The 22,006-nt window shown below is 37.2% G+C and overlaps 1 protein-coding gene across 4 annotated transcripts in view; it reads left to right on the top strand.

The window, feature by feature from the left end:
- The window catches only part of LOC145447272 (3'-5' exoribonuclease HELZ2-like), a 49,488-nt gene that overhangs the window by 4,058 nt on the left and 23,424 nt on the right, over positions 1-22,006 (top strand). For 3 of the 4 annotated variants that reach the window (XR_013917510.1, XM_080325691.1, XM_080325689.1), the window contains exons 4-37: positions 380-595; positions 2,895-3,039; positions 5,045-5,181; positions 5,253-5,430; positions 6,421-6,519; positions 6,581-6,632; positions 7,219-7,329; positions 7,426-7,548; positions 7,609-7,775; positions 9,230-9,427; positions 10,658-10,738; positions 10,797-10,842; positions 10,904-11,022; positions 11,102-11,309; positions 13,477-13,658; positions 13,748-13,847; positions 14,153-14,332; positions 14,674-14,769; positions 14,831-14,925; positions 14,982-15,103; positions 15,207-15,349; positions 15,405-15,480; positions 16,148-16,356; positions 16,422-16,466; positions 16,847-16,966; positions 17,024-17,202; positions 17,720-17,922; positions 19,228-19,373; positions 19,430-19,509; positions 19,599-19,765; positions 19,825-20,011; positions 21,189-21,342; positions 21,397-21,775; positions 21,832-22,001. Coding sequence is in view for 3 of the 4 variants with exons in the window: in XM_080325691.1 (XP_080181817.1) it covers positions 380-595; positions 2,895-3,039; positions 5,045-5,181; positions 5,253-5,430; positions 6,421-6,519; positions 6,581-6,632; positions 7,219-7,329; positions 7,426-7,548; positions 7,609-7,775; positions 9,230-9,427; positions 10,658-10,738; positions 10,797-10,842; positions 10,904-11,022; positions 11,102-11,309; positions 13,477-13,658; positions 13,748-13,847; positions 14,153-14,332; positions 14,674-14,769; positions 14,831-14,925; positions 14,982-15,103; positions 15,207-15,349; positions 15,405-15,480; positions 16,148-16,356; positions 16,422-16,466; positions 16,847-16,966; positions 17,024-17,202; positions 17,720-17,922; positions 19,228-19,373; positions 19,430-19,509; positions 19,599-19,765; positions 19,825-20,011; positions 21,189-21,342; positions 21,397-21,775; positions 21,832-22,001 (4,913 nt within the window). In the remaining variant the exon portion in view is untranslated. The remainder of the gene's footprint in view (positions 1-379; positions 596-2,894; positions 3,040-5,044; positions 5,182-5,252; positions 5,431-6,420; positions 6,520-6,580; positions 6,633-7,218; positions 7,330-7,425; positions 7,549-7,608; positions 7,776-9,229; positions 9,428-10,657; positions 10,739-10,796; positions 10,843-10,903; positions 11,023-11,101; positions 11,310-13,476; positions 13,659-13,747; positions 13,848-14,152; positions 14,333-14,673; positions 14,770-14,830; positions 14,926-14,981; positions 15,104-15,206; positions 15,350-15,404; positions 15,481-16,147; positions 16,357-16,421; positions 16,467-16,846; positions 16,967-17,023; positions 17,203-17,719; positions 17,923-19,227; positions 19,374-19,429; positions 19,510-19,598; positions 19,766-19,824; positions 20,012-21,188; positions 21,343-21,396; positions 21,776-21,831; positions 22,002-22,006) is intronic. The other variant, XM_080325690.1, reaches the window with a different exon arrangement.

The following is a 22,006-nucleotide window of genomic DNA, read 5'->3' on the forward strand; positions in this document are numbered from 1 at the left end:
CAAGAATAGACTGCATCAAAGCTAAGTACCTCTACCGCATGCAGAGACTTGATGATTATCGGGATATGAAACTTTTCTAACAAATTCAGAGATTTGATGATTGACCAAAGAGGGGGGGCTTCGATCAGGGGGGCCCAGTGCGATCGCTCACCTCGCCCAGCCCAAAAGCAACCACTGTTCTTATGCATATAAAGTATAGTGAGAAGAGATTGACATTTCAAAAAGTGGGGGTTAAAGTAAAAGTTCTCTACTGTCTCTTGAATTCCCATTATTAAAAAATAGTAACAACTATTCAATTTCATATCAAAAGCATTGTTTAGAATAGATTCTCAACAAAAAAGCAGAGCCTATAATCTTCTACCCATTGATGTTTGTACAGATGAGCAGGTGTCAGAGAATAACATTCGTGCATCATCAAAGCCGAAGAAGAAATCAGCATTGCGAAGATATAAAAGGAGCAATAATGCTGAATACCTGAAAAAAGATTTTGAGAAGTTCTTCAGAAAGTGGAAAGGTCGCATACTGATTGCTTGCAAACGTTGTCACGAACTACAACCGAAAATAATCAGGGAAATGACGATCGGTGATGGAAAAGGTATGAGCACTGAGCAGATGTAGTTCAACCATAGCGATCTGAAATTTCGTACGTCAAATCCACACAGCTTATTGCTAAAGTAAAAGTCAATTAGTAGTAGATATATCTGATTACACCTATCCATTTGAATATTTGGCATTATCGTTTTGGCTATATTGTAAGCAGAGGTGGTCAAAATATTCGAGAAAACTACTCAAGTAGGTGTAGAAAAAGTGACACAAAATATGCTCAAGTACGAGTTGAAGTAGTGGTTTTAAAAGTAACCTGAAATTGCTTCAAGTAGAAGTAGGATTGGCTATATTTCAATCTACTCAAGTAAGTAGTTGTGAAAAGCAGCCATAGATATTCTCTTATGGACTTTTGTCAATTCGCACGAAGCACGACGGATATTCTGGACTTTACTCGACTAGGAGTAGCAGAAAAATAGATTTACTTGAGTAAGTACCGCAAGTAGAGGAAAACTGCTTGAGTATTTCGGAAAAGTAGAACTACTTGTTACTGCTGACCACCTCTGATTGTAAGTCAGGTAAGACAGTGTCTTTAATTTAACCTGAACACTAACCGTAATAAGAACTAGATATCTGGATCCAAATGCAAGCCCGAAAATTCCACAAGCTACTGAATTTGTGACCTGTTGCTGACCTGGAAAGGGTCCTTCACAATGACCCAGCCTCGTGTCCTCTCTCTGCTATTTCAATTTTGGCATGATCGTCACCCGAGATACCAAAATCGTCCTGCTATATGAAGAAACTCATATTCTCATCAACTCGGTTGTTCTATTCCACAATAATTTGAAGCCTAATGTAATCATTTATTATTTTCTGGTGAATTGACACCGTTAATGACTTCAGACAGACTTCATTAAAATCAAAGCAAAGTGTTACATCAACAGCTATATGACAAGATTCAGATGGTGGGATCATTAATTCAACTATGGTTATGGAGTTTTCTATGCATCCGATGTCAATACTAGATGCATATCTCGAGAGAATACCAAGTAGGAAGAAAAAGGGAATATAGTCAATCGCATAAGAAAATTATTTTTATTAGTTGGTAATTTATTTATTAAGTACTTATTTTCATTTTTAATTAATAATAATGGTAATGATGAAATATAAATTCTGACTTATACATGATTTAGATTTTAATTATACTAGATATCACATTAGATCAGTGGTTCTCAAACTTTTTTAGACACGCACCCCTTGATGATAGTGAAAAATTTCGCTCCCCCCTTATCGTCATATCAAAAAAAAATGTGAAAAAGAGCAACCAGAATGTTTGCAATTCCAGACCATAGTTTGATGGTATGGAAGGTTATGACTGTTGAGAGTCTCCTCAAATATCAGAATCGGACTATACACAGTTCAATAATTACGACGTAAGGGCAAATCAAGCAAGGCATGTAAAAAATTTCAGTTAAATGTTTTGTCAAAAATAATTATATGCAAAATGCAATGGTCGTACGTAGCATATAGATCAGGGGTCATCAACACGCGCCCCCCCGGCACGTGATTTTGGTATCTAATCTCTTCTATAACCCAACTTGAGCTTAGCTCAAACGTACCTGATGGTGCATACTTTATGCCTTTTTATGCACTCTGCACAGATGCTTGACAGATAGGCCATAAAAGCATTAACTAACGACATCACACATTGACCAGTTACTCTTATTTCATAGACATCTTCTGATCAGTGCAAGGTCTGGTATCAGTCATCATCTAGCATCGGTGTATTGATGGTGCGACGCTACTACGACATTTAAAATCGTAGTATAATTAGGAAGTTGGAAGTTTCGGCATAAATTTAACTCATCCAAGTTAAAAAAAAACATGCATTTCTCTTAGACGGCTTCGCACCCCCCTTCAGAGGTTTGAGAACCACTGTATTAGATTGATATAATAATATGAACAGAGCAACAAACGAAATTTATGGATTAAGTATGACTTCAACCGAGTCGTGTGGAAATTCCCAATTGCACAATTAGACAATCTGTCACGTTAGCAAGCTCTTGAAGTATAACTTCGGCCAATTTAGTCAGATGGGTGTCAAAAGGAGCCAAGATAATACATCTTCTATCTATATTTTTATCCATACCATAGTCACTGCCAATACCATTAACATTAAAATGTACAGATTATTGAATCACCATGTTGAATATTGGTGGGCATCTATTTTCCTATCATTGCCCTGAAATTCTCATGTTTACTGTATAATTTTCTACCTATACATCTAACGTAAACATTGAGTTTTAAATACAGATAATATCAATATTAACAACGAGTAATATCTCATTTAGAATCACAAATGCGTTGCTCCTGTTGTCTTCAAGAGAACTATAAGATCCTCCACGAGTTGACGTATTGGAATAGGAATGGTGTCAGTTTTGAAGAATATAATGTTGTTCGACAAAAACCCCAACATGGACGCACTGATTTATGCGGGTATGTTAAACGTCACATTGTTATTGGTGTTGATGCTATTTTTGAGATTTAAACATAGTGTATAATATCCTTTAATGGAGATTCAACAAATTTGAAAGGAAATCTTTTGTGTTTGTTTCCAAATATCTTCATCAGTTCAAAACACAAGAAGATTGCAACAATATGAAAAGGTTTGAAGAGCCGGAAATTCCTGGTGAAATCAAATGAAACCAGAGATTGTACATTGCCACATACATATTTTTAACGTGATTTACCTGTACAGTTTGGTTACCAGGCAACAACCTTCAAGACCAATAGATTTTTAAATTTCGCTCAAACTACCTGTGAAACAATTGGAATAGCTTAAAAGTACAGAAATTTGCATTTGTAGTCACGGATATTCCTTGGTCGTTAAGTATATCAGTGTAAATAAGGAGTGTCAAACATATGGCTCACGGGCCGCATCCGGCATGCGACGCATTTCTGAGTATTCTGCTTCTGCTCTCTGTATTCTGCTTGTATTATCCAGCACATTTCTAACCCAAAGTTGAGAAGAAATACTTTGACGTGAATATTCCCTCAAGACAGCAAATGTCGAACATGTTTATATGTTACATTGTAACCATCCGGCGTCAGTGTTGAGTTTTCACTCAAATTACCATTAACAACTAGTCGGTAATATTGACGCGATGACACCACATTCCGAGAAGCCAAAAAAGTGGACTCCCAGTTTATAGATTTCTTGAAAATGGACCAAAAATAGTTATTCTACGAGATGAAAACGTCGTTTTGAAACTGTTGTATGTAAGGTACATGGTGAATATTATTGTTAAACGAAGAATATAAATAAAATATCGTTGATCTCTCTGATGCATACCTTATACTGACCCAAAAGGCCGCGTGCCCCAGCCCCAGGCTCCAACGAAACCCGAAAGATGATTTAAAAATAATGATCAAAATTGTAACGTCCTTGTTTACTGGTAAATCTTATGTGTTACCCACAACAAATACACAAGGCTAATGCCACATCAGGATGTTAGAGCCCCTGTTTTAGTGGTTTATAACTGTATTCAATTGACCAATCGTGGTATTTTTGCCAATTCCGTTGCTTGCAAATGACAGTGTTGCTAGAGCCATATGATCTGTAATTATTATGTATAGCCTTGATATTGAAGCATTCCAGTGAAAAACAAAGGTATGGATATGGAAGTAACATTTTGGAATCATTTTGACTGGTCCGGCCTGCGAGTGATCAAAATTTTTGAATCCGGACCGCAACCCACGTCGAGTTTTACACCCCTGGTGTAAACGATGAAATCTGCTCACATGCTCCTCGTCTTTAAAAATAGCATTTGAATGAAAGAGCGAGAGAGCCTCAAAGGACAACATATTAGCATGATAAATATCAATGAATGGGATTTACATGTAGGGCATTTGTCTATTATACATAAATTATATATAAGCCAAGGTTGATATTAGATTGTTGAACTGCATGATCGCTGTGACATACTCCTATCTCTTCAATGCATCATTGTGTCTTGTGTATCGCATTGTACATAGTGTGTCTTGTGGTGGTCATATTATCACATATTTCAAATGTGGATAAGTCCCCTAAATAGTTTCCAGAAAAAGTCTATTACTGAAGAGCACTGTGTTTGAATTCAATCTCATACGTACATGGCTGTTTTGACATCCTCCCTGTTCACTACATAACATTGTGCCCTGTTTGTCTTGGGCGGATAAAAATAATAATAGAACCATTATGATGAAGTTAAGTGGTGAAAATGCAGTAAAAACGGCACAATTCTACGACTAAGCAGGGTGCGGTACAGACATGTTAGGACGTATGGTCTCCGCCCTCATGACTCCTATCTCATTTTATTATTGCCTCAACAATGAGATTGTGGTGAAGGGTTGATTAACTGACTTTGATTCTCTGTCTTAACACGTTATTCTCGGCATAATACTGTCTCAATAATTTTTGGAAACACATGAATGGATATCTGAAATGAAAGAATCTCTTCAGAAATTCCGAAAACTGTCCGAAAAAAGAAAAGTGTCCGAAGGCTCACAGCATCCTTGAATTGGATTTCTGGAAACTAAACAGAAACAATATATTTATTGACCTTTCGAAGTTCTGTGATGAACGAGCAGATGGAAAAAGTTAGTTATCTTCATATGTGCATCCTGAGAAACCATTACAATTAGAAAACAGAAATCGTTTTGTCATAAAGGGCAGACATTGGAAGGAGCGTTTCATTGTGACATCTGCTGCCTTAGCTTTGCTCAGCCTTGTGATTACCACCGGTACATGAAACAGCCTCACAAACATTTCAAAGAAATCCAACGCTCCGACACATTCTGGAAATATCGGCCTGTTCCAGAACAGAAGGAATCCATCAAACGGTGCAAGTGGGTTTAATTTGGGATATTTTTAAATAGCTGGGACAATTCAAACCTCACCTGCATTTACACAATGGTCAAATGAAAAGTATTACTTGAGCAAAATTAAAGATTAAGTTGGTTCAAGTGAACATGTAGAAAACGAATAATTTGAAAATTATTCTAGTCTTTATCTTTTCAATGTTGTTTGATAACTCTGCTTTGCAAATCTCTCCGCGCGAAAGCAAGCAACTTACATTTTCAATCTTTTGAAACTGTAGGATGAAGTGCGAAGCACAAATTGATTAGACAGCTAGCTTGGCCCCAAAATAAAAGTAAAAAAAACTTATATCCTGTTTCAGAGCTTCCCAAACTGGGGTTCGCAAAACAAATTTGAGTCGCCGTAGAGCGTACACCAATTTGACACTATGTACTGTGTGTTATACTGTCGAATTATTGATTATTCAATTTGAAGACCTTATATATGCGCTGATTGGTAATAGTAATATCCAGTGCAATTAGGTGTTCATGATAGATCTTGTTCTATTAAAAACGATTTGCGTCGAGTAGATATACTGCTGGCAAGACTGATGTTCTGTGTACTGTCGGTTGAGTTTGTATTAATTTCTTGATTTCAAAGCAAGACAAGATTGCAAATGCAGTATATATTGTTTTGGAAAATGGGAGTCTGATTCTGTCAAGTTGAAGTGACATCTTTACGCCAAGCATGATTCTCAACGTAGTTTTCATTTAGCTGTTTAATATTTTAAGTGTGAAGGGTCACTGAAAAAAAAAGATTGAAAGGAGCTTGCGCTATATTTATTGACAGGTTATTTTAATATGATGGACTTGACAAATGTGTAGTTATAGCTGGAGCACTTCTGCGTTGAAACACGGATGTTTTAAATCAAAACCACTAAAACAAGCAGATTGAATTGACGCAAACTACTTTTTGCCCAATTTGAATTGTACTTCATTACGGAGTATTATGAATTACTCTAATAGAGAGATGACATTTAGACGAAAGGGTCCATGTAGATTCGTATGTACAAAAGCTCATAGTGATTTGGAATTGGAGGAATGGAAGAAACGGTTGCAGATTCAAAAGGCCAGAGAAGTGTAAGTGTTGTTTTCTGGGCTGGCCAAAACATAAATTTTGTGACATGCCGCATTGTTTTAGATTTTTACTTGAAACCGAACCAATGTGGTACAACCTGAAAGAGATACCAGAGGTGATGTACAATTTTAGGCCTACCTTGCTCTTGTTGGTAAATGTAGTAGGGTCGTTGTAGTCAATACACATTGATTTTGCTATCTTTGGATATCAATATCACTCATAAAGTAATATATTAAATAAATCCACAAACTTTATTTACACATTTGAGGGAGTAATCATCAATGAGTAATTGGGCATAGGCAGGCATATACGATATGCTTACCAAACGAATGACACATGGATTGTGAACTGCGTGATGACATTAATATTGTAACGTTTTTCAAGCAATTTCATTATGTCAGATCATACCTAAATTTATAGCTGTCATAGTCGTAAACAGACTATAGCGAATGCATGCTTCCTATGGAAATTGATGCATTACTTAATGATGAATGCTAGTTGTGTGTCAGTATGCATCATCATACTTCATGCCAAAAAAATGTTGATAATGAGAAACATATCGAAGATCTATGACAAAAACGAACTTGGAGCTAGAATTAGTATTAGTATATTTCAAGTATTAGGGTGAATGATATGGAACTTCCAAACTAAGAACTGTTGCGATTTAATACAAGCAAATTGATACATTATGTTCCTCACAGGACATATCTTTTGCGGATAATGTTGAAGTTACTGGTGATGCGCCTATTCGAGATATCAAACCAACAGCAAAATCTGTTAAGTGGAAATTGCATATTGGGACTTTTGAGCAGGTTAGTGGTGCAAGATATTGCTTTATTGCCACTGGCAGGTTATGGGAAATTTTCCTGCAATCATATGCAGTCAAATGTTTTACTTTTGTGTTCCAGGTAAAGCTGTTGAAAGTCGGATTTCACAGAGCCAGCAGGTTCAAAGTGCGAACAGAAGATCAAAAGGACTTCGCGAATGTGATTGACATTCCTGAAAAACAGGCGCCCAATCACAATTTCGAGGTTGACAATTATCCTACATGGATTTGCTATCAAAATGTGGATACCACTATTCCATTGCAGATACTGCTTGAACCAGAGGATGTTCATAGATCCATTACTGGAGATCTCATCTGCGAGTTTACTGGACTCATATTATATCGTTTGCGATTTCGTGTTAAAGTCAAAAGAGATGAGATTAACATCCCCTTCCACGTGCCACTCATTGATGAGAATTGGGCTGGTTCAAGGTAAAATTTGAAAAAAAAACAATGAATATTCCAGCTGGGTAGAATCAAGACACACAGATAGTTTATTACCAAAATGAGAGAATTAATTCAATGAAATGATATACAGTGATACTACCATTAGATCATAAAGTCATCTGGTCAAATTAAACGGTCATGTGTAAGTTATTTTCCAATTTTGTTTTCATGTTATGTCTCATGTTGTCTGTTTCTTCTTCTGTTGCAAAATCTCCCCAATTATTGACACTTTATATACTATGGGTTTCAGTAATGTGACCTTTTGTCATTTTGCGATCCATACCAAAATATATTGCTGCTTTAGATCAGTGGCTCCCAACCGGTGGGGAATTCTCCACTGGTCGGGAATTCAATGGTTTCTGGTGGGGAATAAATGCATTTGTTGAACATTATATACAGGACAGTCTACATATTTACGGAGAAACATGCACAATTACCGTTACCAGTCAACTGCTCTGGAATGTATGTATCGAAAATTATACTGCGTGTTGTTCACAAAAACTCATTTTTAACTCTTGATAACCAATGATGACGTATCGAGCACGACCAGTATTACATGAAAGAACGCTTTCGCTAAATTTTGAGGGTTACCGGTATCGGTTCACAATACGTTTTATGTTGCAGTTATAGGTGATTGTCTTGCGTACTGTTGTGACTGTGTGTCTTGTGTCCTCAAACAAGCAAATAGCTGCTCCATAAAGATGATAGTTTTGGGTAGTGGGGAATGAAGGCTCGGAATAAATCTGAAGTGGGAATGAAGACAAAAAGGTTGGGAACCACTGCTTTAGATTAGGATGATTTGAACCATCCATCCACCCACCCACCCAATCAATCTCCATTATTCCGGTTTCTTTCAACGGTTTCCTCGATCTTTTCATTTTCTTCCTTATATTCTTGCTTCATCGGGTCTTTCTCTGCGCTTTTATGTATAGATGACGTAAGAACAGTGGTTTAGGGGAGGAAGGAGGCCCAGATCACCACTGACACCTTGACACCTGAACCGGAGTATCTCGTGCTGATGATGGTGAATAACCTAGTGCACTAACTCCAGTCTATCTTGGAAATCTTATTCTCAATTTTTTTGAGTACTGACTATTTTCCTTTTTTGACCATATTATCGTATGAATGACTCTGTCTCATTTCGTAATGTGTTCATTACTAGACTGATTTCTGGACACTTCAATGTTTATAAGGCCATGGAATTTTGAGACTTGTTTCGGGAGTATTCTTGTTACTTTTAGTGTGAATATATAGCATTATCTATGATACACTACCATTAGTACCTACAATATCAGTTTGAAATTCGTCAATACATAATCCGAAGACTTATTTCTAAAATACTTTTATGCGTAGTATGGTTGTTCCTGCTTATATCAGGAAAAAGATGACAGATCTAGACCATTTAATTCAATCTTTCTACTGTTATATGCATGTTTCAGGACAATCATACGCTATGATAATACCGAGTTTCGAAAGATGCATATTGATGCAGTCGTCAGGGATATTGAAAACCAATATACATGGAGGCCCATGAGAAACGAAATAGATTTGCAGAATGTATCAACTGAAAATTATGTTGGTAAAATGCACGATCTCTTGTATGCAGAAGAAAAAAGTAGACAGGATGTACTGGCAAGGTATCTGCTTAATCATAATTTCCTTCATTGAAACAATGCATTTTGGTGTCGGTTGCATATCGTTGAAATTCCATCAGAACATATATAGGATTAGGATATCTCCGCCTCTACAAAATCTATACATGTATTTCCTAGGAAATCATGCATACGTGTGTAACAATTGAGTATCGGTCAATCCACAGTGCCATGATTAGCTGTGTCAATGACAATGAATTGCAAGTACTAGTTTGACTCTAAATCTAGGCTCTTATCGCCACCAAAACTGTGGGATTGTTCTTCCACCTTAGAACCACAGTGGACCATATTAGAAATCAGTAGCACAAGAATCATATGAATAATAACTAGGGCGATTTTTTGACACTAGATTGCAAAATTTTGTCAAAATTGTAGCGTTAGGTCAAAAAATTGCCAAAATTGTTTACAAAGTCAAAATATTTTTGCAACCTGCATTTCATTTATATCGTAGATGTTTGCACTGTCGGTGAACTTATCATTTGACATTTTGTAGCCTACTTTATAGGCCTACTGTTGTAGACGGCCCATTGTCTGCCCATTGTGAATCATAAACGGTCAAATGAAACAAATAGGTTGACACGGTGTTACAGTCAATGTACCGCATATCCTAACTGAAGCAAGACTGAGTGTGAATTGGTTCTTATATCAAGAAGTGCATAATAAAAAATTCTTATGTAGACAACATTGTCAGAATGAAGTACCGCCATGTGTCACCACCAGTGTATGCACAACTTCAGTGTTGCCAGCCAATAACTGCCGCTCTTGAACGTTCTTTCTCCATTCTTGATAAGCTACTTAGTAAGGACAGACACTTTCTACCCGAGCATGTAAGAAAGTATCTTTCGTTGCAGTACAACAAATTTTAATTATTTCTACCATAATGCGTGGTGTAACTACTGGAATTCTTCATAGGTCCAGATTTCGTTGAAGTAATGTTTCCTTCATGTGAAAATTTGTCAGTTGTCAACTATTTCATAAGGACAGACAGTTCCAACCAGAAATGAAGATAAGTGGTACAATTCTAACATTATGCGTGAAAACGCCTAATTTACATACATGAGGGTGAAATTTTGTCAAATTCAAGTTTTTTATCGTTAAATCCTGTCAAAATTTTCATTTTTTAGGTCAAAATATTTTCTGTTTTTAGGTAAAATAAAAGTTGCCCTAATAATAACATACGCCCTCAGTGCATGTTACAACGAAATTTCTCTGCAGACTCAATATGGATTGTAAGATTGAATATGAAAAATCTCTTGGACACGGACATACGCTTTGGAAGTTTTACATCCCATTGAGGTACAAACTGTCTGTTAAAAATTCTGAAGAATAATTTTGTAGCACTATTTATCTTCAGCTTATCAACAGACGAAGCTCTACTTCTCAAAAGCAGTTGCAGAATGGTAGTTTTCTCTGAAAATAACAGAAACCTGTAACACATAAGTAACTGCATTTATGTTCCAGGTACTCATCGGTAAAATTGACGATATTTATGCTTATCAATGCAAAATAAGGAATATTGATGTTGAGGGAGTGATGAATAGCAAGAATATGACCAAAATTACAATTGATGTTCCGCCTGGGTGGGTGTGTCGTGAGCAATTTTAGATTCACATGAATTGCATTTTTGTACCCAACGTAATTTGCTTGCTATTTATTCAGATGTTGCAAGGATTTGAAATTGAGGCCAAACTCAAGCTCGGAAACAAGAGTACAATTTCAATTGGATAGACAGCTGTTTTGTCTTCGTCATTTTGCGATTGACAACGTTGATAACAAAATTAAACTTATATGCCCGTCCAAGGAAAATCTTGCAGCCCTAAAACCGATTTCTGAGGATCTGATGTGCGAAAATTTGGATACTGTTCAGGTAAGGTTGCTCTTACGTTGTATCCATTTACAGACTGGAATGTGGCATGAAATAGGCGCTGTGTAAATATGTGATGAGAACACCTTCAATATCTAAATATTCAATTATAAAATATTGTTATTAATCTATTACACTGGCCAACACACAGTTTGGTGCCAAGAAAGTTTCAATGGTATTTTTAGGTCGCTGAATCCAAAAATGACATTAGTTTTTCCGAATTGGCTCAATTTTTTTAAAATATTTCATCTTTTTGGTTATAAAAGTGCTAAAAATACACAAATTGTGACAAAGATAAAATGATCTTCGTATACTACGGATCTTAGTATACTACGGTTTTAGGGCATTCTTATGTCGCTAAATTCGAATATGACATTCGTTTTTCCGAATAGACCCTATTCTTTGAGATTTTCGACATTTTTGTTTGGAAAAGTGCTCAAAATACGCAAATATTTGCATAGGTAACTTTCACTTCTTATACTACAACTAAGATGAGTTCACATCTGTCTCTTCAAGTGTGTACATACAGTATTATTTTATTTCTGAAGCGATATCTTTGAAGATACAATCGTTAACACAGAGAGCCTTCTATATGCGAGTCCTGTTTCATGTGAAAATCAAACAAAAATTATATAATTAGGCCATGTTAGCGGTAAACAGCATATTTTTGTAAATCAAAAACAGGTACCGTCAAAGCCTAAACACTACGTTCAGTAGCGCTAAAAATTCAGTTAGTGAGCTGTCAAAGCATGCTAATCAATCTTATACCTCCATTTTCAGTAAAAGCCCTTCTATGTCTTTGCAGTAAAAAAGTTCATCTTGTTGGCTAAAATACTGAAGTAATTCTTTCTCTCTTGTACGGTACGGTAAAATGCTATTCAAGCCCCAGTTCGAGGGCAGTTTTTGTTTTTCAGTCGGTTACTTCTTCAGAGTGAGGCACTGATCGCCGAGAAGATTCTAAATCTGCGCAATTCCAAGTATTCTACTCAAGACGAATAAATAAAATAAATAAAAAATATCGATATCTCAAAAAGTAGAGCCAATTTAGACAAACGGATGCCATTTTCAGACACAGCAGCCCAAACATACCTAGAGACCTTTAAAATATCTTTGGCACTCGGATAAAAGTTTTTTTTTGTTGGCCAGAGTTAAATATCTAGAATGTTTTCTTTTCAAACAAGTGGCCACTGTTCGTAGCTGTGACTGGCATCCCTTCACGAAACTTGTTGTTTAGCTATAGTTCATGAATGAACTGAACTCATATGCTGCTGCAGTGTACTTAACGAGTCATTGATTGACATAGATTCAAGGAACATCCACATTGCACACGCACTAGGGACGGTCTGATAAACTGCTTCATCACTTAACTTTTCTTCAGATTCCTAAACAATCTTGTGGTCACCAAACCGTCAAACTAATTCGATCCTAAAAACAGATTTTGAATTTACATTTTATACAGTAGATAATGATGATTCCATTTTTTTTTGGATTGTTCAGTTTAATATCACAATTGTCACCATGACTCTCGGTGATAACATCATTCATACCATTTACACTGCAATCCGTAATGGAATAAGTCACATTACGAAATGTTAGACATTTTCTAAAATATGGGAAAATTGCACGAGGCCTTTTGATAGTTTTGTTGCTAAGGTAAACGGGCACTGCGCTCTAAATAAGATGTGGTCTCAAATTAAAGATAAAATCGCGAAACATTGTTTCCCGCAGCCATTTCCTTCAGAAATGCACCTTAAAGGAACTGCATGTAAACGAAAATTCCAACTATAGCCATTCCTTGCCAGTTGAATAAATAAATTTCTATGATGCGCGAGTCTCCGCTGCTTAACCCGTTACTAAATTGCTGGCATGAAAGGAAAGGACGTAGTTTATTTTTGTCCTTGATGTTTTTACGGCATATACACCGACTCATGATATATATACACACGATCTGTGCATATGCATACCATGAGTGCATGATGTGCATATGCCGCTGGACAAGGAAGGTGCAGATATAGCCTTTCACGGCTTTCTAAGTCTTGCACCACCCCACCTTGCTATCCCAATAATGCATGAGCGCCAGACCCAGAGTCTTTGGCTGCAGCCAAAAAATGTTATTAATTGCATGTTACCATTTGCTACAATTTGAGAATTTGTCTCTCTCTTTTTATAGGACAAGGTACTGCAATATGTCAGTGTTGAGAAATTTGAAAATGAAGAGTCAAAGATTTATCCACCTGTCGTGGTGGCTGGGTCTTTTGGATCCGGAAAGACTTACACAATACGGCAAATCTGGAACAGACTAGTCAACAAACGAGCTCACAAGCCTATTCTTTTGTGTACACATACAGACAGGTAAGCGCAACTTATGGAATGTATATAACATACCGATCCACAGTCACTGGAATATTTTTCCCACTCAACTCTGGTTGTTTTAATTACAGTGCTGCTGATTTATACTTGAGCGATAAAAACATTTCAGTCACTGGCAAGGGAAAGATTTTGAGGGTTGTTTACCATGGAAGGAATTTGCGAAGCGGCGATGTAAGAAATTACCATGTTTGAATTGTAGTGCTACGTGTTTTCGGCTCAGCACAGCAATTTTGCCGATAGGTTTTAGTAACGAATGTCTTTTGCCACTTGCACATTTTTGTGAATTGCTTGTATTTTATCATTTACGGTACATGAATATTTCAGAGTTAGATGTTGGATTAATAGACTACAGTCGGTTGGGCTGTCATACATTTGTTGTATTTTGCCTTTGCCAAATTATCATTAGAACAATTTACTGCATTCCTACTTCACGCATATTATTTCACAACACTACTGCTAGTGATATATACTTTCAGAAAAATATTCGAAGATTTTGTCTTTTTGATGAAATGGGAGAACTTCGATATCCCACTATGGAAGAGCTGATGCAATGCAAGCTTGTCATCACAACGTTTACGACAGCGCTGTCTCTCTTCCTTGAAATTGGGTCAACGAGTGGAATTTTCGGTCACATTTTCCTTGATGAGGCTTCGCAGGTAATCAATGGTTGGACCTATGCTTGTTATATTATTATACAGCAGCATATGTTTTGAGAGTGGATCAAAATTATGTTTTATATTATTGGAAGTGTTATATGCACAGACTATACCCCAATCAGGAAATATATTGGAGCCATAAAGATAAATTTGCGCCACAAACCAAATTGCGTTGCCAATTATAAGATTTACGTTAAATATAATTCGGAGAAGAGATTGTTGTATCTTTTTGGTAGAATCACTATCGCTATCTATTTAAGAGGCATATATATGGCTAATTCTACACTAGTTCATAGTACACTAGATAATATTTCCACATATGTTTAACTTCCACACGACAGGCCATGGAAGCCGACGTGATAATGCCACTGCTGTTGGCAGACTGTAAAACTACAAGAATCGTTCTTGCTGGAGATCACAAACAAAATGTGGAAAAGGTTATTTGATATTATCGATCGCATCAATGTATCGGTATTCACTGAAATCTAATTTATCCAGATGTATTTTTGTCAATTCAAGAGTATTATCGAACGACTTTACGGGAATGCAGAAGATAATGGTATCAAAACTGTTCTGCTGTGCAGTAACTACCGGTAACAGGTAATGGGTATATTATAGGCTGGGCAATACCTCTAATTTTTTGTTGCAGTTGTGTAAAAGGAATACTTGATCTGGTGTCCAAAATTTTCTACAAAAAGAACGCATTGGAAAATAGGGCGCACGCGGAATGCATTCCCGGAAAGGAGGCTGTTTACTTCAGAGATGTGCAGGGTAAGGTTATTTATCCCGACCTTTGACATTACGCATGTAACTAACCAAATCATCTATTTGAACCTCGAATAATGGAGACACATTTGTTGTAAATTATTTACAGGCGATTGCGTAAATACTCCGGATGGGGATTATGTTAACAACTTAGAAGCAGATTATATTTGTTCTGAATTGGAAAGGCTTATCAAAGAAGAATATATTCTGAAAGTAACGGATGTTGTTGTCATATCAGCATTCCCTTCACAGGTATCAGCAATCTTGCATACAATCTGTTGCCGTGATATTCACTCGTTTTCTTCAGGTGAAACGCATACGCAAAATTCTTCAATTGCGTGATCTTGGTGATGTCTCGGTACAGAATGTTTATGCTGTTCAAGGTATGTGAAATAGTTGGCCCATAAAATCAGTATCTTACTTCGTGTTGGAAAACCTACTGCATTGACCAAAAGTACACATTGCAAGTAGTCTAGGCAAGCCATGAAGTAGATATTTAATGCAGAATGATGTAGCAACAAATGCTTGATCGAATAAGCTATTTGGGGTATAATGCGAACAATAACTTCATATCGTTAATTTTTCCGCTAAAAGCTGGTCGATTGACTCTGATCAGTAAAGAACGTCAGTAATAGGATGAATCAAATTCGAAATGTAAAAACGATTCGAAGAATTTGAAGTGCAGGAACAACAACACGAAACATTAATGAAATATTCACTGCTGCATTTGCTCAACCCAGTTTCTCAACGCAATGGAAAACCTATGATGCGGCATTCACCTTGCTTCCATGTCATGCAATAGTGCAAGAGTGGGGTGTTGCGGAAAAGTCATTCAGCTGTAGTTACATTGCAGTGACTTTCTGAAGACAATGGCTGCGGTCAAATTTTTTTCTGATTTTATCTTTAATTTGAGACCACCGGTACTTCATATTTAGAGTGCAGTGTCCCTTATTTTAGATTCAAGCATATCAATATTCTGTTACCAATTTTATGAGAGATTCAGTTTCGAATCACTGATGGTAATCGTGAAGTTGATTTTCTTTCATCCAGGTCAAGAGTTCAAGGTTGTATATCTGACAACAGTAATGCGGCACGAAATTTGTAAAAAAACACCCGGCAAGAACTTTGGCTTCCTTTCGGACAAAGGTCTCTTGAATGTGGCAATGACCAGAGCAAAATCTATGCTTGTGGTTGTGGGAGATGCGATGACTTTGCGCGCAAACGGAGAATGCATGCAAGATTGGAAAACGTACCTTCAAGTATTTGCTTGAGAACTTGCTCTCACCTCAATGGGCTTGTTTCATAAAGGGTTTAATTTTTCTAGTTCTGCTGCAGGAATCATACATTTTCTCAAGTTTGCCCTTCACAGGTAGGCAAATGCCAGATTTGGCGTTGGATTTACATTGCCATAACCATGGGTGATTTGAGCCCATGCTCGCTATTTATGTATATTTCATGTTGACCCAAGGTGTTATTATTCTTGTTAATGAATGCTATAATATCTGTATGCCCTTATTTGAAGCATTTTGTTGATAAAAAGGACTTCAATGGTATTTTATTTGCTATTTTTGAGGTGGCACAAGTCAAGTAATTCTAATTTTTCAGTATGTCAGTATAAATATTGTAATTAAGAAACGGTTTTCTGGTAAGGTCTCTATATTTTCGAATGGTATCAAATTATTGATAATAGTGGAGCATTTCTGGGTGGAGTCATGCTTCAAGGAAGAGATCTCAATTTTACATGTTCAGCTGGAGCCAAATCAGACACAAGATGATCACTCAAACTCGCCTTCGTCAAGTGACACTGATGATTCATTATGTCGTGAGGGTGACTGTGACGACATTGAAACTGATTCAGAGTGCTCCGAGGTAAGATTTTGTTCTCCCTAGAAATAATGCCAAATTCTGATTTAATTTTTTAATCAGACAAGTGTCGATGATATAATTCTTGGAGATATGGTGAAATACGTCAAGGCGACTGAGCGTTCCAAAATAACAGCTGCCATAGACCGACGCCAGCATGAGTTTCTGCAATATGGTTCTTCAAATGAGGAGGAAGAAGATAACGACCCAAATGAAATTTTGCAGAGACATGCTGTCTCCAGGTTGTAGTAATATCAGGTTGTGTCTCCCTCGGAAACAATGAAATTTCAAATGATGACGATTGTTCAATCATCCAATGAGTCTGACTGATTGTTGTATAGAGAGCTTTTGGTAATAGGTAGCCTACATCTTCTCAGGCTAACATAAAGCTCAATCTTAAATATTGACAAAGAATTGGTATGTCCTGTTCAGTATAATACTGTTTTGTATCTATTCCGGGGTAAGATTTTTCAATTTTGCTCTGTGGATAAATATTTATACATACAATATTCTGGCCGGTCACATTCTCATCAATAGTGATTTGTGTCATAATTTCCTTTGACCATACATCAAGTCATTGCAATTCATATGGACATAATTGTAGATGAACTCGCTTTGAGTGCTATTGGTATATGACTTATCAATATGATGTCTCTACCTACATATCAAATTTGAGGATTCTATTCTTTTCTGACTACACTTATTCATACCCAATGATTGGCATATGCATTGTATTTCAATGACATTGATTGCTTTAAGACGCCCGCAAAATCGTAAAGCCAGATATCCAAAATACACTATCGAGGAACTTGAACAGAAATTGAGACATGACAGAAATCGGTACAAACGTTGCATACTCAATGTTAAAAGCTGGTTCTGTGGAGAAGCTATTCCGATTGCCGATGACGGGGAAGAAAATGAAATGAAGGAGGAAGTTAACGAAAGTATTGATAGAAACAACAGTAATTATAATTTCCTAATTTTATCATTCCTAGTCGTTGTCACTAAGCAAGTGGTGCAATGTTACTTCAGTTGCTGGTCAACCTGTTATCGTGTGCCATTCTGTAAATTCATTAATATGGCTGCCAAGTAAGCGATATCATTTCTTGCAACCAGAACGTCATGCTCAAGGGCCAGGTTCACAGCACATTAGATCAGTGGTTCTCAAACTGTGGAGTGTGCCCCCTCCTGGGGATGTGAAAGCATCTGAAGGGGCGCGAAGCTGCGGTCTACTGAATTTTAATTGCGCTGCACGCAATTTACCTCCAATTTACAGTTATTGCTCTGTGTATAGTCCGAATTTCATATTTGAGAATTATCTCAACAGTCATAACTCATAACCTTCCATGCCATCAAGCTATCCGTTGGGGATGATACCATTCTGGTTGCACTTTGTGATATGACGATAAGGGGGGAACGAATTTTTCACTATCGTAAAGGGGGGCGCGGCTAAAAAATTTTTGAGAACCACTGTCGTAGATATTCCACAATTGTTTAAAGCCGAAAGTAAAATCTTGCAACGCAGTTTCCAAATAAACGCAATAAAATTTCAAATATTTTGTAATCACCACTGCATAAAATGAACCACGCTTCCTGGTGATTGTGCCGGCAGCTGAATTTGTCCATTCATGGGCAGCATCAACACTGCCAAGTAATAACGAACTTTTTCCAGTATGGAACTGTTTGAATAGACCAACGCCTGCATTGACTGTAAACTGACTTGTCGGAATCGATTTGGCATTCTTTTACTGCCCATTTTTCTGCTTTATTCATCAATTGCTACAACAATACAGAGCAAGTTGCCTTCCAAACCTATAGCAGCCCCATTGTTTCTTATTGCTTAATTTATAGCCAACGCCCATTTCATGTCCAGTGACCCCAGGGGCCTTGGCACCCACTTCGGGAATCACTGATGTAGATTATATGAATATCCATCGAATCAATACTGCGGCACCTATCAAGAAGTCTTTCATCACAGTGTAAGTTTTCACACCCATTGACAACAAGACATAAACTACTTCTAATTGCGTTTTTGAGGGCATTCACAACCACTCTTTACTACATCTTCAATTACCGTAGAAAGAACTACGTTTAGTACGCGTACTTCGGGTAATTGATATCATATTGAATTATTTAATCAAACTATATTCAAGTATAAATACAAACTACTGGATCTTTTGGATAAATACTAGCCTGTGTATTGAGATTGGCTACTCGATTATGAAACTGACTGACACACCTGTTTTTTTGTGTTTATAAAGATGAAGAGGAGTCCGATGGCGTAAGGTACGAATTGAATCTCGGCATGAATGAAGCGAACCAACTTCGCATTCCGCGTTACTCTACCGTCATCTACATTGAGACCAGGCTGCATCTCGGCAGAACTTTCGACAAAGACGAAGTTCTCGTTGAAGTAATATCTCAGCAATCGCATTTCTTAGTTTCTTATTATAATTGATATAATTTTAGATTATAGATTACAAGAGAGACCCTGAAAATCCACATGTCAGCAAGAGAATTGGAAAGGTTCTTGGAGTATTACGAGACAGGTTGTTCGATAAGTTATTTTCCTGATGATTCGGAACATCATTTTTTCATGCATTTCGAAGTATGCTAGTTTTTTATTCTATTCTTTAAGACCTATCAATCCTGTAAACCGGCATATTCTGTGCCGGCCGAATGATGTGAGTCCAATTTACATGAATCCTTATGACCAGAAGCTTCCTCTGTTCCGTATCCAAGCACCAGCGAACCATGAACCAAAACTGGGAATAATACCAATATATAAACGGGAGCGCAAAGAAAGTGAGAATTGACGTGAGCCATTCGAAATGAGTTTATTTCTAACAATCTACTGTACACAGAAAATTCTGCCGGACCGCTAGATTTCCAAGGATTTGAGAATGTTGATGACAGAAGAGTTTATGTTGTACGGTATCTGAAATGGTCCGAGTGCAGTACTTTCCCTCTTGGATTTGTAGAAAACTCCTTTGAACTTAGCGAGTTTCGAAAATATCTTTGTCTGGAATATCGTGTCAGCTCTGCCTTCAGGTACGTCAGTGGCTTGATTGTTTTCTGAACATTTTGCACTATATTTATCTTAATATATGTATAGATACTGTCAATGTTTAGGTGATTCATTCTAAGAATCTAAATGCTATAACTCTCTTGTTTATCAATTTTATTCCAATCCAATTCTAAAATGTTTCAAGTCACCGTAATATAAACTAGATCAATATTGAATGTATACTCAGGGAGGACATCAAACACTTGATGCTAAATCGGCTCCTGCATGCTGACAACAGAATCAAATTGTAAATCGAATCAACTTTTTTGCGGAGTGGTGGGTAACCAAAGTGTTTTTGGCAGACCACTCATCAGAGCCTGTGAATATATCGTATCTTACAGAGTGAAAATATTGCTTCTGGAACTGTATTCATTGCATCATTTAACTTGAAGACTATTCGTATTGCACTTAACAATTGTTATTGACACGTTACAAGTATATAAACGACGATTTAAATGATAACCAATCTGGCAAAGTATGACATACTGGTAACAATATTTTCAAAATGAATGCTAGATGAATACTACAGTACTTTTTTCTGCGGTCATTATTAAAGTTGGTAAAATTAACCAGTATAATGTTTTATCAATCGGACTATTCTACATTACATTCCTACTCCGGCCTTTGTGTTCATGGCCCATGCTCATAGTTGAATAAGGATGAAAACAACATTGTACTCACACGGGCGCATGGCTCTAGTAATCACAAAATCACTTTTAGAGTGTATGAATTGTTTCATCAAAAGTCTGTGGATAATTTGAATCACATAATTGTATCGGCTACCACAGTGTACAGTCTACTGTCGATGTTTTTACAGTCATAAAAAAGTTTTCTTTGCAAAAGCATCGGGAGTATCTTTTTAGTTTATTTCCAGAAAATTTAGTGACGATGTATTTATGTCTAGTCTAATTCCAAGTCTAAATAACACTGGTCAGTGTTTATCAGGCAATTAGATAGCAGTTGAGTATGTTCACATAAAATTCAAAAGACTAGCTGGCTCTACTGAATGAATACTAGTCAGCGCTTGTTAATACTGGACCACAAACTGACATATCTAATTCGCCTTCTAGCCTTTTCATTGCTTGCCCATTAATATTGTCTTCAGTTAATTTGAATTCAGTGTACACTGTACTTGTACCGAGCATGATATTTTGATTGAAGGCAGCAAACAGCCAACGAAGTTGCAGGCATAGAAGAGCCTCAGTTTGATCGTCTGCCATACATTGAGGTGTTTACGATTGACCCGAAAGGCTGTAAAGATATCGACGACGCTATCAGTTTTACGAAGTGCGACGCACACAGTCATTGTTACCTGGTATGTCGAGAAGATGTATAAATTATGATATTCTCTTACCAAAGTTGCCAACAGATTGGAATTCACATAACCGATGTGGCGTCAGTCGTGAGAGAAGGCTCTGCGGTTGATTTGGAAGCGCGCAGAAGACGCGCGACATTTTACGGACTGGAAGAGCCTGTTCATATGCTTCCGACAAAATTGAGCACCGAGAGATGTAGCATTGTGCCAGGGAAAGTTCGCCAAGCGGTTTCGACCGTTTTTCACTCCTCGATTCCGCTTTACGCAAATGGTAAAACGCATCCAGATTTTGAGGCTGTTCGCCCAGAACGTACCTATATAAAGTCTGTACGGAAGATGACCTACGCACAGGCTGAGAAACTTTACAAGGCATGTGAACTAAATCGACTCGACAAGATTTGCGAGACAGATGCTGAATATGCGAAAACTATCCGTAAGTCTGCACTCTTGATTATGTATGCGGCACAATAATCATTAACGCACTGACAGATAAATTATGGGGCATCATGTGGCAATGGCGTCTCGCAAGACTTGGAGCAGAGGCTTTCTACAAGCAAAGGAATACCTTCGATCATATCTTGGAGGCTCACGCCCATCTTTTGATCGAAGAAGCAATGATCGCAACTAATATGAACACTGCTCGATACCTAATCGATTGGGTGAG

Source organism: Botryllus schlosseri, chromosome 9, assembly GCF_051294905.1.
Source record: "Botryllus schlosseri isolate E-star chromosome 9, Bs_hap1, whole genome shotgun sequence".
Taxonomy (NCBI): Eukaryota; Metazoa; Chordata; class Ascidiacea; order Stolidobranchia; family Styelidae; genus Botryllus; species Botryllus schlosseri.